The 14657-nt window shown below is 47.1% G+C and overlaps 1 protein-coding gene across 1 annotated transcript in view; it reads left to right on the top strand.

The window, feature by feature from the left end:
- slc45a2 (solute carrier family 45 member 2) overlaps positions 1-14657 on the top strand; it is a 108888-nt gene that overhangs the window by 37659 nt on the left and 56572 nt on the right. The window contains exon 5 of the mRNA XM_038790613.1: positions 4917-5040. Within this exon, the coding sequence (XP_038646541.1) occupies positions 4917-5040 (124 nt within the window). The remainder of the gene's footprint in view (positions 1-4916; positions 5041-14657) is intronic.

The following is a 14657-nucleotide window of genomic DNA, read 5'->3' as shown; positions in this document are numbered from 1 at the left end:
GAACACCAGGCATCGTTTGCGGGCCTTGGGGCAGTGGAGAAGGGGGAGTTCCATGAGGGGGCGCATGCGATCGGGGTCGGGCCCCAGAACTCCGTTCTGGACCACATAACCGAGGATGGCTAAGCGGTTCGTGCTGAACATGCACCACTTCTTGTTATACTTGAGGTTGAGGAGAGTGGTGGTGTGGAGAAATTTGGAAAGGTTGTCGTCATGGTCCTGCTGGTCGTGGTCGCAGATGGTGACATTGTCCAGGTTCGGGAAAGTGGCCCGCAGTCCATACCGGTCAACCATTCGGTTCATCTTCCGTTGGAAGACCGAGACTCCGTTGGTGACGCCGAAGGGAACCCTAAGAAAGTGGTAAAGGCGGCCGTCTGCTTCAAAAACTGTGTATGAGTGGTCCGCCTTACGGATGGGAAGCTGCTGGTAGGCAGTTTTCAGGTCCACTTTTGAGAAGATCCGGTACTGTGCAATCTGATTGACCATATCAGATATGCGTGGGAGGGGGTACACGTCGAGCTGCGTGTACCAATTGATGGTCTGACGGTAGTCAACGACCATCCTGTTTTTCTCCCCAGTTTTCACCACTACCACTTGGGCTCTCCAGGGGCTGTTGCTGGCCTCGATGATACCTTCCCGAAGCAGCCACTGGAATTCAGACCTGATGAAGGTCCTGTCCTGGGCGCTGTACCGTCTGCTCCTGGTGGCGACGGGTTTGCAATCTGGGCTTAGGTTTGCAAAAAGGGAAGGCGGGTCGACCTTAAGGGTCGCGAGGCCGCAAACGGTAAGGGGTGGTAGGGGGCCCGCCAAATTTCAGGGTTAGGCTCTGGAGGTTGCACTGGAAGTCCAGGCCGCGCAGAGGTTGGGAAGGATGTGGAGGCAGAAGCCGCTGAACTCCACGCCCTGGACGGTGAGGGTGGCGATGCAGTACCCCCGGATCGCCACGGAGTGGGATCCGGAGGCCAGGGAGATTCTCTGGTTAGCGGGGTGTACCGCGAGGGAGCAGCGCCTTACCGTATCGGGGTGAGTGAAGCTCTGTGTTCCTGAAGTCCAGCAGGCAGGAGATCTTGTGCCCGTTGACCTTCACCTTTGTTGAAGCGGTCGCGTGGTTGTGTGGTCGAGACTGGTCAATCGTGACCGAGGCGAGACGCGGCTGATCGTCGGCGGTTGCAGGTGATGAACGGCCTGATGAGGTGCCTGACAGGCAGGGGTCTTGAGGCGGGTAAGGTGGCATGCCCACGGGCCGCACGTGTCCTGGGGGAGGCAAGATGGCAGCGCGCTTGGTTCTGAAAGAGGCAAGATGGTGACGCCCACGGGCCGCACGGTCCGAGGAGGGGAAGATGGCGGTGACCACTGGCCACACGTGGTCCAAGGAGGGGAAGATGGCGGCGCCCACTGGCCGCACATGGGGGGTGCGGGACAATAGCGGCGATTAAGCGAGCCTGGCACACTTGCGCAAAATGTCCCTTCTTGCCACGGCCTTGCAGAGGGCGCTCCGCGCTGGGCAGCTCTGTCTTGGGTGTTTTGACTGTCCACCGGGGTTGGTTGGCTGCCGCATGGCACAAGCACAGGGTTGACTAGTGGTGGTCGCTGATGGAGTCCATGATGGGGTGACCGTCGGCAGGGTACACAATCCACAGGTGGGGTGGGCCGCGCGGCCGGGGGCATAGGCCTGAACATTGCATGTGGCGGCCGTAAGTGAGAGCGCTAGTTTTTCATCGCCGCAAGGTCGAACGTGGCCCCTTCTAAGAGGCGCTGGCGAATGTAGACAGACCGTATGCCCGTAACGAATTCGTCTCTCATCAGCAGATTCGAGTGTTCAGTGGCCGAAACGGCCTGGCAGTCTACAGTCTCTAACTAGGGTGAGCAGGGCACGCCAGAAACCTTCCACAGACTCACCGGGAAGTAGGCGCCGCATGTAGAGGAGATGCCTGGCGTAGATTTTGTTCGTCCGCTGAGCGTAGTTTTCCTTCAGTAGCGCCATGGCCTCTGCGTAGGTCGGCGCGTCCTGAACGAGGGGAAAAACGTTGGAGCTCAGCCGCATTTACAGAATCTGGAGCTTCAGTGCTTCTGGGAATGCGTCTGGCGCAGACCCGATGTACGCTTCAAAACAGGCTAGCCAATGTTCAAAGTCCTTTTTGGCATTGTCTGCTTGAGGGTGTAGCTGCACGCGATCCGGCTTGATGCGGAGGTCTCTGAAAATCTTCTGTGTAATAAATTGATGCACTTTCAATTACAACGAGATGAGAGTACAATGTAACGGAGGCTTTATTACACAGAGATGTGTGGCCTCCTACAGCAGCTGACGAAATTGCTGCTGTACGGGGAGCACACATATTTATACTCCGCCTCCTGGGCGGAGCCAGCTGGCAGGGATCTACCCTGTACCTGTAGTACAGGGGCCTTACCGTAAAACACATATATATATACAGCATATACATCAATGGTGACTACCACAACGCCAGACTGAAGCTCCAGACAATACGCCCCCGGAGTCACCATCTGCAACAACCGTGCCTGCTGCACCGCCAGAGCTGAGGAGGTCGAAAAGAACGATCCAGCCTCCAGACAGACTGAATATTTGTTGATCCCACGTCACCTCTGCCGGACTTTAATTTTTTTAACGGGGTGAATGTGGCGAATGTATTCACCTCAATATGAACTGTCTGTATAGTGCTGTGACCGATGACCAGGAAATGATAATACGATCTACTTCCAGGTATTGTACTGGAACCCCGGTGGGCTCTGCTTCTGGCTCTGCCCTCCCCGGGGCGATATATAGACCGGCCACCTGTGGGCGGCACTCATTTGTACAGCAGGACTGGCTGGCAAGTTCCTGGATAATAAAGCCTTATGTTCACTCGTTCTCACAGTGAATTGATGGTTTATCACCGGAACACCCAGAAGAAACCCACACAGATAAGGGAAGAATGTGTAAACTCCACACAGATGTTGTGTTTGGTCTTCTGTACCTTACAAAGGAATCTACCAAACACCTATAGTTGTCCGAACGATAATCTTTATTGAGTCTTGTGTGGTAAGATAGCAATCTGTTACAGAGCACATTATCATAGAGTCTGCTTATTACTCCTCTGGAATCTACACCGAGCACCAATCACTTGTATGTCTTATTACCCTCTCCAATCTTCTGAATATGGCTGGATGTGGGAGGCACTGGTCACATGATCGAGGCCCTGAGACCGCATGGTGTGTCTGCACCGCCACCTGCCGGTTGAAGGTCGTATACCATCCATCTATGATACAGCCCATGGGCATATCACCACATCAGACACCCGATGTGGGAATCAAACCCAGGTCCATGGCTCTGTGAGGCAGTAGTGCTAACCACTGCCACTGATCAGCTTGAGCTCAGGGTTTCCAAGCTTGAAGGGCAGTTGAAGTCATTGTGGAACATCAAGCAGGAAGCAGGTTTCCGGGGTCATACATCCCAGGAATAGTCACCCTCCAGCAGAAAGAGTTCAGGCTAGGCAGTGTATGCTCATCAGAAGTTACCACACAGCATTCACTGGGAGGACATTTAATTTTCCATTTATTTAAATCTAATCTTTGTGGGACCATCATGTGCTGGTTCCAGTGCTTTACCATGATTTAGCTGAAGGGTTTTTATATCACCATGGACCCTGCCGGATCTCTAGGGTGCTGTCTGCTCTCTTCAGCAAGGCAGCTGCAGCTTCCAACATGGTTGGCATCTACCTTTGCAACAAGCTGACAGGTCCCTCCTTCTGGAGTCCCTTGGCACCAATAATTTGGCACTGAGCTTGTCTCATGGATCTATAAGACTAATATGGAATGCGTTCTGCTCTCCTGTGCACAGTACTCTGCAGCCAAGTGAATGAAGGCCTCCTTCTGTAGTCCTTGAGGTTTGAACATGAGTTATCATAGATTCATAGAATTTACAGTGAAGAAGGAGGCCATTTGGCCCATCGAGTCTGCACCAGCCCTTGGAAAGAGCATCCCACTCGAGCACAAACCTCCTCCACCCCATCCCCTTAACCCAGGAACCCCAATTAACCTTTTTGGACACTAAGGGCAATTTAGCATAGCCAATCCACCTAACCCGCACATCTTTTGACTGTGGGAGGAAACCGGAGCACCCGGAGGAAACCTACGCACACACGGAGAGAACATGCAGACTCCTCACAGACAGTGACCAAGCCGGGAATCGAACCTGGGACCCTGGAGCTGTGAAGCAACTGTGTTAACCACTTTGCTACCATGCTGCCCTATGTTCATTACTCCTAGTTAGATCCAATAATTTAATAATCTTTATTGTTACAAGTAGGTTTACATGCAATGAAGTTACTGTGAAAAGCCCCTAGTCGGCACACTCCAGCGCCTGTTCAGGTACACGGAGGGAGAATTCAGAATGTCCAATTCACCGAACAGCACTTCTTTCGGGACTTGTGGGAGGAAACCAGAGCACCTGGAGGAAACCCACGTGGACACTGGGAGAACGTGCAGACGCAACACAGACAGTGATCCAAGCCAGGAATCAAAGCTGGGACCCTGGCACTGTGAAGTGATAGTGCTAACCACTGTGCTACCGTGCCGCCCATAATCATTACTTTTAACTGTTTAATAACAATCTGCACTCCATATTTTTGTTTTTTCTCATGAAATGTTCACATTTTAAAAATAATATTTAAACTGGGGTGGCATGGTGAGGTTACCACTGCTGCTTCACCGCACCGAGGACCCTGGTTCGATCCTGGCCCCGGGTCACTGTTCTAGAGAGTTTGCACATTCTATCGTGCCTGCATGTGTTTCTTCCCCACAACCCAAAGATGTGCAGGTGGATTGGCCATGCTAAATTGCCCCTAAATTGGAAAAAAATTAATCAGATACTTTAAATTTATATTTTTAAAATATTTAACTTTATCTCTATTTAAATCTTTCAGGTGGTATATAACGGTAATCCTTACGCAGAACACAACTCTACCTCATATATTACATACGAGCAAGGTGTTGAAGTAGGATGCTGGGGCCTGTGCATTAATGCCATTTTTTCAGCAATTTATTCATGTAAGTGCTTGAGACTGAATCTTTCACTGTTTTCTGCATGCTTAGTCTCTCTTTGTTTGAATGGTATTCAGAGCAGACTATTTGTGAGTCTTTCCTGCATTGGACTGGGGTGCCCGTGTTGGACTGGGGTGAGCACAGTAAGAAGTCTTACAACACCAGGTTAAAGTCCAACAGGTTTGTTTTGAATCACTAGCTTTCGGAGCACTGCTCCTTCCTCAGGTCAATGAAGAGGTGGGTTCCAGAAACATATATATATAGACAAAGTCAAAGATGCAATATGATAATTTGAATGCAAGTCTTTGAGCTCGACTTGAGTGGGTTTGTGATCTGTAGCCCTTTCGGGATCTTGTCTGCTTTCTTACATCGTTGTAGAAACTTAATGTCAGTGTCTATATGCGCAATCTTCTTGGAGATCCTCTCCACTTTGAGCCGGCAGTTTGCAGTGTCGATAGTAGCCATGATGTGGAGATGCTGGCGTTGGACTGGGGTGAGCACAGTAAAAAGTCAAAGATGCAATACGATACTTTGAATGCAAGTGTTTGAAGTCAGCATATGCTTCTGGAACCCACCCCTTCATTCACCTGAGGAAGGAGCAGTGCTCCGAATGCTAGTGATTCGAAACAAACCTGTTGGACTTTAACCTGGTGTTGTAAGACTTCTTAAACATGTTGGTCAAGCGTTAGCAGATATAACACATATTCATAAACTGGGATTGAAAAACTGATCAACAAAAATATAAACGTTACCCTTTTCTACTCTTCTGGCTCAAGATATTTACACTCTGCTTTATCTCCATCAATTTTGATTAACAATTGGGAATTTGTATTCTCAGTCTTTTGGCAAAATTCCAATCCAATATTCCTCAGTACTTTTGATAATGCTATCATTTATTAACACAAATTTAAACCAAATCTAATGGAAATGTTTTTTCTGTTTAATTCCTATTTAATTATTTCATCTGGTAGAATTTACAGCTGCACTATCTTATTAAATTCTATTACTGACATCACATTTTCTCTGCCTCCATTCATTTATTTATTTAGCAAATGCAAAGTCGCGAAGCCAAGCAACTTCTTCTGGTCCGGATGTGTTGATAGCGAATAGGTCTCCACTGAGTCTGTGGATTGGACATACTTCAATGATATGGTGGAGTCCTCCCACAGGCACATTGGGGGCTGCCATTAAATCTCCATCTTTGGCGGTTGGCCAAGTAGGGGCCGTGGCTTGTCCTAGGGTGGACCACTCTTTCCTTGCCAGGTTGAAACCAAACAGCTGTTGGGTAGGGTTTGGGAGCAGGTACATTGTTTGTCATGTCCAATGATTCTCATTCATTTGGCTAGGTGGAATTTGCATTGAAGTCCTGTTTGGGAGGATTTTTCCAGATTGGCCTTCTTGATGGAAATTGTACCTTGGGTGGGCTAAAACATCAGCATAAAGTGGCAGGTGGGGGGGCGTTGCAAATTTTTACTGTCATTTTGTGGCTTGTTGCAAGTGGCAGATATGTGGAGGAGTGATGTTTGCCAAGACAGGGAGCCAAGAGTGGTGTTGAGCGTAATGTTCTAGTAGCAATATGCCTGATATCTGCCTCCATACTTTAATGTTTGAGACACATTTTCATGGACAATCTCCATATGACTGTCAATATGACAGGAGGAAGTATAAGCGCTTAGAGAGACAATATGCATTGTTGCGTCCTTTTGCTCCATTTGCCATGACATTTTCTGTGAACAGACATGAGATTGTATTCCTATAAGCAAACATTGCACGCAAAGATATCTTGGAGTGATAGATGGGGAAGTCACCAAGGGTGGGAGAAAACATCACCAAGAGTAAAAGCACAGTTGATAAAAGTGAAAGTTTTGGGTACTGCTAAGAGACAAATTTGCAGAAGTTGAGGATATGGTTCTAGAAAGTGGAGCAGAGGGAATGGTAAATGAGGAGTAGGTCATTACTGACAGCCTTGAAGGGATGTGTTGCAAGGGTAAATCACAAAGTGAAGGAATTAAAAGCCTGTAGAGGATTAGAAAATAACCTTCTGGGATAGAACAACAAAGAACAAAGAAAAGTACAGCACAGGAACAGGCCATTTGGTCCTCCAAGCCTGCGCCGACCATGTTGCCTATCTAACCTCAAACCTTTTACACTTCCAGGGTCCACATCCTTATATTCCCATCCTATTCATGTATTTGTCAAGACGCCCCTTAAACGTCACTATCATATCTGCTTCCACAGCCACGTTCGGCAACGCATTCTAGGCACCTGCTGCCCTCTGTGTAAAAAAACGTCCCTCACACATCTCCTCTAAACTTTGCCCCTTGCACTTTAAGCCTATGTCCCGTAGTAATTGACTCTTTCACCCTGGGAAAAAGCTTCTGACTATCCACTCTGTCCATGCCTCTCATAATCTTGTAGACTTCTATCAGGTCAACTCCTCAACCTCCGACATTCCAGTGAGTACAAACCAATTTCTCCAACCTCTCCTCATAGCTAATGCCCTCCATACGAGCCAACCTCCTGGTAAATCTTTTCTGTACCCTCTCCAAAGCCTCCACATATTTCTGGTAGTGTGGCCTTGGATGTTTAACAAAAATGCAGCATAAGAATATTATGGATAAAGGCACTAAATAGACCAAAGCCTTCACCTGAATTTACTTTATTTTTTCACTGGATGTGGGCTTCACTGGCTAGGCCACTAATTACTGTCCACCACAATTTACCTGTGAGCAGGGAAATCTTCTTCAACTGTGCAGTCCAAGTGTTGTAGAAACACTATGTGCTGTTAGGAAGGAAGTTCCACGATTTTGATCCAATGACAATGAAGGGACGTTGACATAGTTCAAAGTCAGTATAGTGAGTGGCATGGAAGGAAACTTGCAGGTGTGGTGTTCCCATGCATTTGATGCCTTTGTCTTCCAGGTGGTGGGGTCGCAGGTTTTGGAAGGTGCTGTCAAAAGAATCTTGTGAATTGTTCCAGTGAATCTTGTAGATGATAAACTCTGTTGCTACTGTACATCCGTGGTAGAAAGAGTAAATGTTGAAGGTAGAGGATGGGGTGCCAATCAAGTGGGCTGCTTTGTCCGAGAAGGTGTCAAGCTTCTTGAGTGTAGCTGGAGCTGTATTCAGCCAGGCAAGTGGGGAATATTCCACCACACTCCTGACTGGTGCCTCGTAGATGGTGGCTAGGCTTTGGAAGTCAGGAAGTAAGTTACTCGCTACAGGATTCCTAGCCCCTCACCTCTTGTAGGTACAGTATTTATATGGCTAGACCAGTTCAGTTTCTGGTCAATTGTAACCCCCAGGATGTTGATAGTGATGCCATTGAATGTCAGTTGGAGATGTTTAGATGCTCACTTATTAAAGATGGCACTGGCCTGCCACTTATCAGCCCAAGCAGAGGCAAACTTACACTTTGGGTGTCCCACGCTTTCCCTCTATGCAGGAGCCCCACATCACACCCCACACCTGGTGACATTGAGTGCCGTCCCGACAGTCATTAAGCCCAGCCCACATCTCAATTCTCGCTTGGGTGGCCAGGTCTCGACCGTCGATGATTGAGTGTGCACCTGGCTGGTTGTCTAGCTGCTGTTGCTGACCATCTGGCCTGACCTCTGCTCTCTCTCTCTCTCGTTGCCTGGCCCTGTTGCTGCCTAGCCTCTCAATCTCAGCCCTGCTGTCTCGCTGGTCTTTGGCTCTGGTTTGGTCGCCCCACTCCCGCAGACTGCTGTTTCCCAAGGCACGATGCTGGCGCTTCCCTGGCCTTTTTTCCACCTCCGACTGCTGCTCTGCTCACCTCCTGGCTCCCGCTTGAGTGCCGGGCCTCAAGCCTCGACAAGCACATGTGCTCCTGGCTGACAGCCAGCAGGCTGTCAGGCCTGGTGGTCTGGGTTCTTTCTGGTTGGTTGTCCACCCACCCTTCTCTGCACTGGCCTGGAAATCGAGAGTCGCACAGCTGCTCCTGTCGGTAACCATTGGCCAGCGCCTCCTCCTCGCCTTGCTGACGTCTTCGCAGGCTTGCTAGGTCGGCAACCACAATCTTGCCTCAGGCTTCCGACAGACCAAATGCCAGAAATCTGGCTGCTGCTTTGCACCTTTACACAATGAAAGTCCAGAACCTTCACATCAATTCACGAGATCCGTGCCTGAACTGCTCAAAGGCTCCACCACCTCACAATGTCTGGCAAACTGTTCGCCTGTGGCACAGTAGCACAGTGGTTAGCACTTTTACTTCATAACGCCAGGGACCCGGGTATGATTCCCAGTTTGGGTCACTGTCTGTGTGGAGTCTGCATGTTCTCTCCGTGTCTGTGGGGGTTTCCTCCGGGTGCTCCGGTTTCCTCCGGTCCTGAAAGCCATGCTGTTAGGTGAATTGGACATTCTGAATTTTCCCTCAATGTACCGGAACAGGTGACGGAGAATAACAACGAGGGGATTTTCACAATAACTTCATTGCAATATTAATGCAAGCCTACCTGTGACACTAATAAAAATTATTTGAAAAACTAGTGGAATGTTTTCCCTTTCATTCCCATTGACTTTGGTTTTGTGAGGGCTCCTTGTTGCCATATTTCTTGGGAAAGTGGGCAGCATAATCAAAGATCCCTCACACCAGCTTATTTACTCTTCCAACTTCTTCCATCGGACGGGAGATACAAAAGTCTGAGAACACGCATTAACAAATTCAAAAACAGTTTCTTCCCCACTGTTACCAGACTCCTAAACGATCCTCTCCTGGACTAATCTGATCTCGTCACACATCTTCTCTACTGAGTAGTACTACACTCCTGTATGCTTCACCCGATGCCTGTGTCTATGTATTTACCTTGTGTATTTTATGTTTGCCCTATCTATTTTCTTTTCATGTGTGGAATGATCTGACTGAACTGTAAGCTGAATAATTCTTTTCACTGTACCTCAGCACGCGTGACAATAAACAAATCCAATCCAATCGCCAAAGGCTGCCTTGCTGTCAGGGGCAGTGATTCTCACCTCTCTTGCATTTGGCTCTTTTGCCAATGTTTGGAGCAAGGTTGTAATGAGGTCAGGAACTGTGAACCTGGAGGATCTGAAACTGATTGTCAATGAGCAGATGTACATGCCACTTGATAGCACAGTTGATGACCCGTTGCTAATGATCAAGAGCAGAAATGATGCGGCATAATTTGCTGGATTGAAATTGTCCTGTTTCTTGAGTGAAGCTCTCACTGTGTTACTGTGAAAAACCAATTGAGCTTGTGAGGAAGGTGTGATGCCGATACAGGCCTTAGTGCTGGTATTTTGTGGTATTTTTGAGTGGCTTGTCATTTTCGGCTGACAGAGGTTGGGAGAAGATTTGGAAAAATGCAATCACAAGGAGAAGAGACTTTTAAAAAATCTTTCTGACTCTGTGAAGTGTATGGGCTAGCAATTATTCTAATTATGTAAGCTTCATTTTGGAATTTATTCCCACTATGTCTTTCTGGATGAGGAAATACCATACATAAATCAGACATCCATCAGGCTAAAATGGTTACTTAACTTCAGTTACAGAATTGGATAGAGCTATAAATCACAGTGAATTGAAGCTGTACCAGATTACAATTGATATTCATAAACATACGGTCATCAGAGCTCTCATCAGCCTCTCCAGCAGTTAGAACTATTCTTAGAATATGCTTTCAGTACTGCTACAATGATTAAATGTTCAGTTTTCCCATAGCTTTTTACCAACACATACTGTTTCACCACCCACTCGAATATTGACATTAATATGTGAGCCAAAAATTCATAGGCCTCTTTTCACAAGATAATTTTGGATAAGGACAGCAATCGGTGCTCTTAATCCAAAGACCAGGAGAGATTATAAATGCTGCCCATTTCACCTTTCAATTGTTTCTTTCATTATTCCTGGATTGTCACCTCCACTAAGTAATCTGAAGGTCCATTCCCTAAATTGATCACACTTGAAATATAAAATTTCTTGACTTTGTCCTAAATTAACTTTTGTAGTTTGAAGCTAATTATCCTTCTTTTGTAAAGTAATTTACCATTATATTCCAGATTTACCTACTATTCATATTGTCTAAGTCTCTCTCCACTCACTTCAGAACTTATCACATTGACAGTAGGAAACAACCCAGCAAAGAACACTGGATTATTCTCTGCACGACTTCTAGAGTTTGAAATCTATTCTTGCATCTTGATGACCAGAATTGGGCATACTAATGGTGTGGTGTCGCCAGAGGACTACATGGTTTGTGTACAAGTTGTAGTTCAAAGTTCTATTGACTTTGTTGATTGCCTCTCTGTAATTACTGGGCATATTCAGGGTTGAGTCCCAGACACCTAGACATCTCTCAGTTTGGTACTTGGGTATTTCAAGAACATTTGTGGAGTACTTCTTAGTTTTCTTCTTACATGCAGTATTTTGCATTTGTCTGCAGCCAATGTGATCGCCTATTGTTCGACCCAATTATGTAGGTTGGATTTTTCTCTCCTGTTTGCTTGGGCAGGTTCAGCCATGGGTGTGGAAAATATCACGAGAAGTCCAAGCCGTGTTTTAACCTCGGTGGGGAGGTAGGGCGGGGGGATATTTGTGGTGACCAGGGCCTGGCTCTGAAGAGACCAGGTTCTGGCCCACGGGAGACCAGGGTCTTACTCGAGTGTCACTGGAGGCTGAAACAGATGGAATGGGGGTGCAGGGAGAGCACATTGACAATGACTGGAATGAATGTTGCCATCACTGTACATTGTGGGAGACTTCCACATTCCCTATGAGATACAGGCACGACATGTGTTCAGCCACTACGAAGGGACGTCACCAATGTGTTGGGAACCTTGCACAAAGTACACGGAGGAAGCCCTGGATTGTATATTCTGTTCTTTTCTTGTGCAGGAATCAAGTTTTCAGGATGGGATTACAGGAACACAGCTCATCAGAACAAGGAGTCACAGAAAGGGCACAATAAGTGGTAGTTTATTTACAAACATTATGTACAATTGCTTAAAGCCCATGCCTATGCTGTGCAACTCAATGATCTTAATCTTTCTAACGCTGCCGCTAAGTCTTGGTCCATCCCCAATATCCACAACGGAGGTGGAAGCAGTCTGCTGTCTGCTATGCCCTGTGTCTGTGATGACATTGGCAGGGGTTTTCCCGAGGACAGAGACCTGTAGGCTCTGGCCTGCTTTTGGGGTCCTACTGCGTTGCAGTGCCACCCTCCTCGGTCTGTGGATCTGAAGCTGAAGCGGTCACAGGAAAAGGGGATTTGGATGGGCGTGACACTTGGAGTCACCTAGGTGGATAGTCCTGGTGTGTGTACCAGTTGTACCTCCTCCGGAGGGCTCTGGCTTCCTTCTCAGAATAGAGAGATCACTGGAGTGTGCTCAACTAGCCCCGTCGTCCTCTGGCATTGGCACTGATGGAAACAAGCCAAGTGCCTGCACCATGGAGTGCATGTCCTGCAGCAGTGGAGGACAAAATTCTTGCACCAAGGTCTCCATGGTGGCCGCCACACAATCGCTTCAGACATAACATGGACGGACCTCTCCATGCAACCTTTCAATGTGAGGAATGTACCAGACATCCCTTCCTGATTTTCCCGAGTTTGCCTTTGGAGCTCCAGCAACTGAGGCATGACCCAGGTTCAGAGGCACAACATCTGCCTGGGTGTCAGCAGATTCTTGGCCACCAGCGATCCTCGTTTCAGCACCCTTGGACGTCCGTGCCTCCATCTACTGTAGACCTGAAAGTGTAATGTGCTCACCAGACTATGACGTCAAGGCTACTCTGGGACTAGGTATCTCTGTGCTCGTGGAGTGTGTGAGTGAGCAACGTGATGGTTTTTCTATTTCCTGTTCCATGAATCCCTCTTCTGTGCTGCTCCAGGCATTGGAGGTGAAGATCTGACTGGTGGACTCACTGGGCTGCTTTCCAGATGTGTCTGTGAAAGAAAGGAGAGGCCATTAGTGCATGACACAGACCTAAGCAACAGGAGACATGACTCCCAGCATTGTGTCCTGATGGATCCATGTGCTGGATCCTCACTTGGTTTATCACCATTGACCTCCTCAACAGCTTGGGAGCAATCAATATCATCCCCGGCCAGCTGGATGGCTCTATCCTTGAAGACTGTGAGGACCTTCAGCACTGCTATCCCTCTGCCTGTCTGGGATCTCTCCTTTGTGTTAGTTGTGCCAACCTGTCCTGCATCAAAACGGATGGAGTATAAGCAGGATGCGTGCCAGGGCCGATGATAAGGATATATGGCATGTGTGGATGTTGCGTGGGACCAGTGAGGTGATGAGGACACAACCCACAGGGGGCAGTTGAAGATGTGTGGGGGAGTGAGTGGTGGTGTCCCTTGAGCTAGCACTGAGTGAGATCCCCGTGGATGTGCAATGCATGTGTGAGTTGAGAGTAATGAAAAGAGTGACTTACGCTGGCAGAACAGAGGAGATCATTCACCCTCTTCCTGCACTGTATGGCTTGTTAGATGTTTAGCTGCTGTTGTATAAAGAATCAAAGGTTCTGCTCCTTTTCACAAACACCTTTATTTTACTTTGACAGACTCTGCAAAAAACTCTATCATCACATCACCTGACACAAAGGCCACCTGAAGCCCCTTTACATCTCAGTGTCAATTATTGGATACTTAACATAAATGAGACAACTAATTGGAATGTCTCTTAACCTATTACTTAACAGTCTCCCCTTCTTTGGAGAAAAAAAATAATTAGGTGAAAACAAAATTACAAGAAACTCAAAAGAAAAACACGCAATTTCCCCCTTCTTTTTTAACTTTTATTTTTGGAAGAAAAAAAGTCACAGAAACAGGCGCCTTTTATTAGCAATATCCAAAGGTTTCTGTGAACTACCCCCTCTTTTTGTAAAACAGCCTGACAATTGATAGCTACTGTCGACCAATTCAATTTTTATAATTTCCCCACTGTCCAACATCTGCTTCAAACTTGCGATGTCTATCCTTAACCTTTTTTCATTGACACTTTTTGTAGAGTGCACATTTTCCCACAGGATCAGGGAATTATTGTCAATGTGACATTCAATAGATATATTACCCAAATCCCCTAATCCCAAAATTTCTGTCAATATCTGAGATATATAAAAGGCAATATCCACCACCACTACAAGGCTTAACGTCTCAGCAGCCAAAGTGCTTTTGACCACTCTCCTTATTTTCTTTGTTTCCCACACAAGAGGGCAACATTTACCATTGTTCCCCAAAAGGAAAATTATAAAACCTCCTGTGCTTGAAACCCCATCACGTAAATTGACATAGGATGCATCACTATAAACTATGAGTTTCAAGTGCCTAAGGTCACCTAAAACCGGGAACCTCAAAACACACTCCTGCATTTTTAGTTTGACCAACGCTTTATTTGCTCTTATTATGTCTTCCACTTTGGGATCATTCATTTTTGTACTCCACTCTGATACATCAAAACTCATGTCCGGTCCAGTCTGTCTACCTAACCAACTCAGTTGCCCATTTAAACTTCGCAGTTGCTCTTTTTCCATCTTTGACCATTTTTTTGTGCAACCCGGCCATGACTAATTGCTATATGGCTGATGCTTTCCAAATAAGATTGCTGACCTAAAGTTGCCCCTAACTTAGTCTATC

Source organism: Scyliorhinus canicula, chromosome 3 (assembly GCF_902713615.1).
Source record: "Scyliorhinus canicula chromosome 3, sScyCan1.1, whole genome shotgun sequence".
Classification (NCBI taxonomy): domain Eukaryota; kingdom Metazoa; phylum Chordata; class Chondrichthyes; order Carcharhiniformes; family Scyliorhinidae; genus Scyliorhinus; species Scyliorhinus canicula.
Note: the sequence above shows the minus strand (reverse complement) of the source record. Positions and strands in the feature narration are given on the sequence as shown.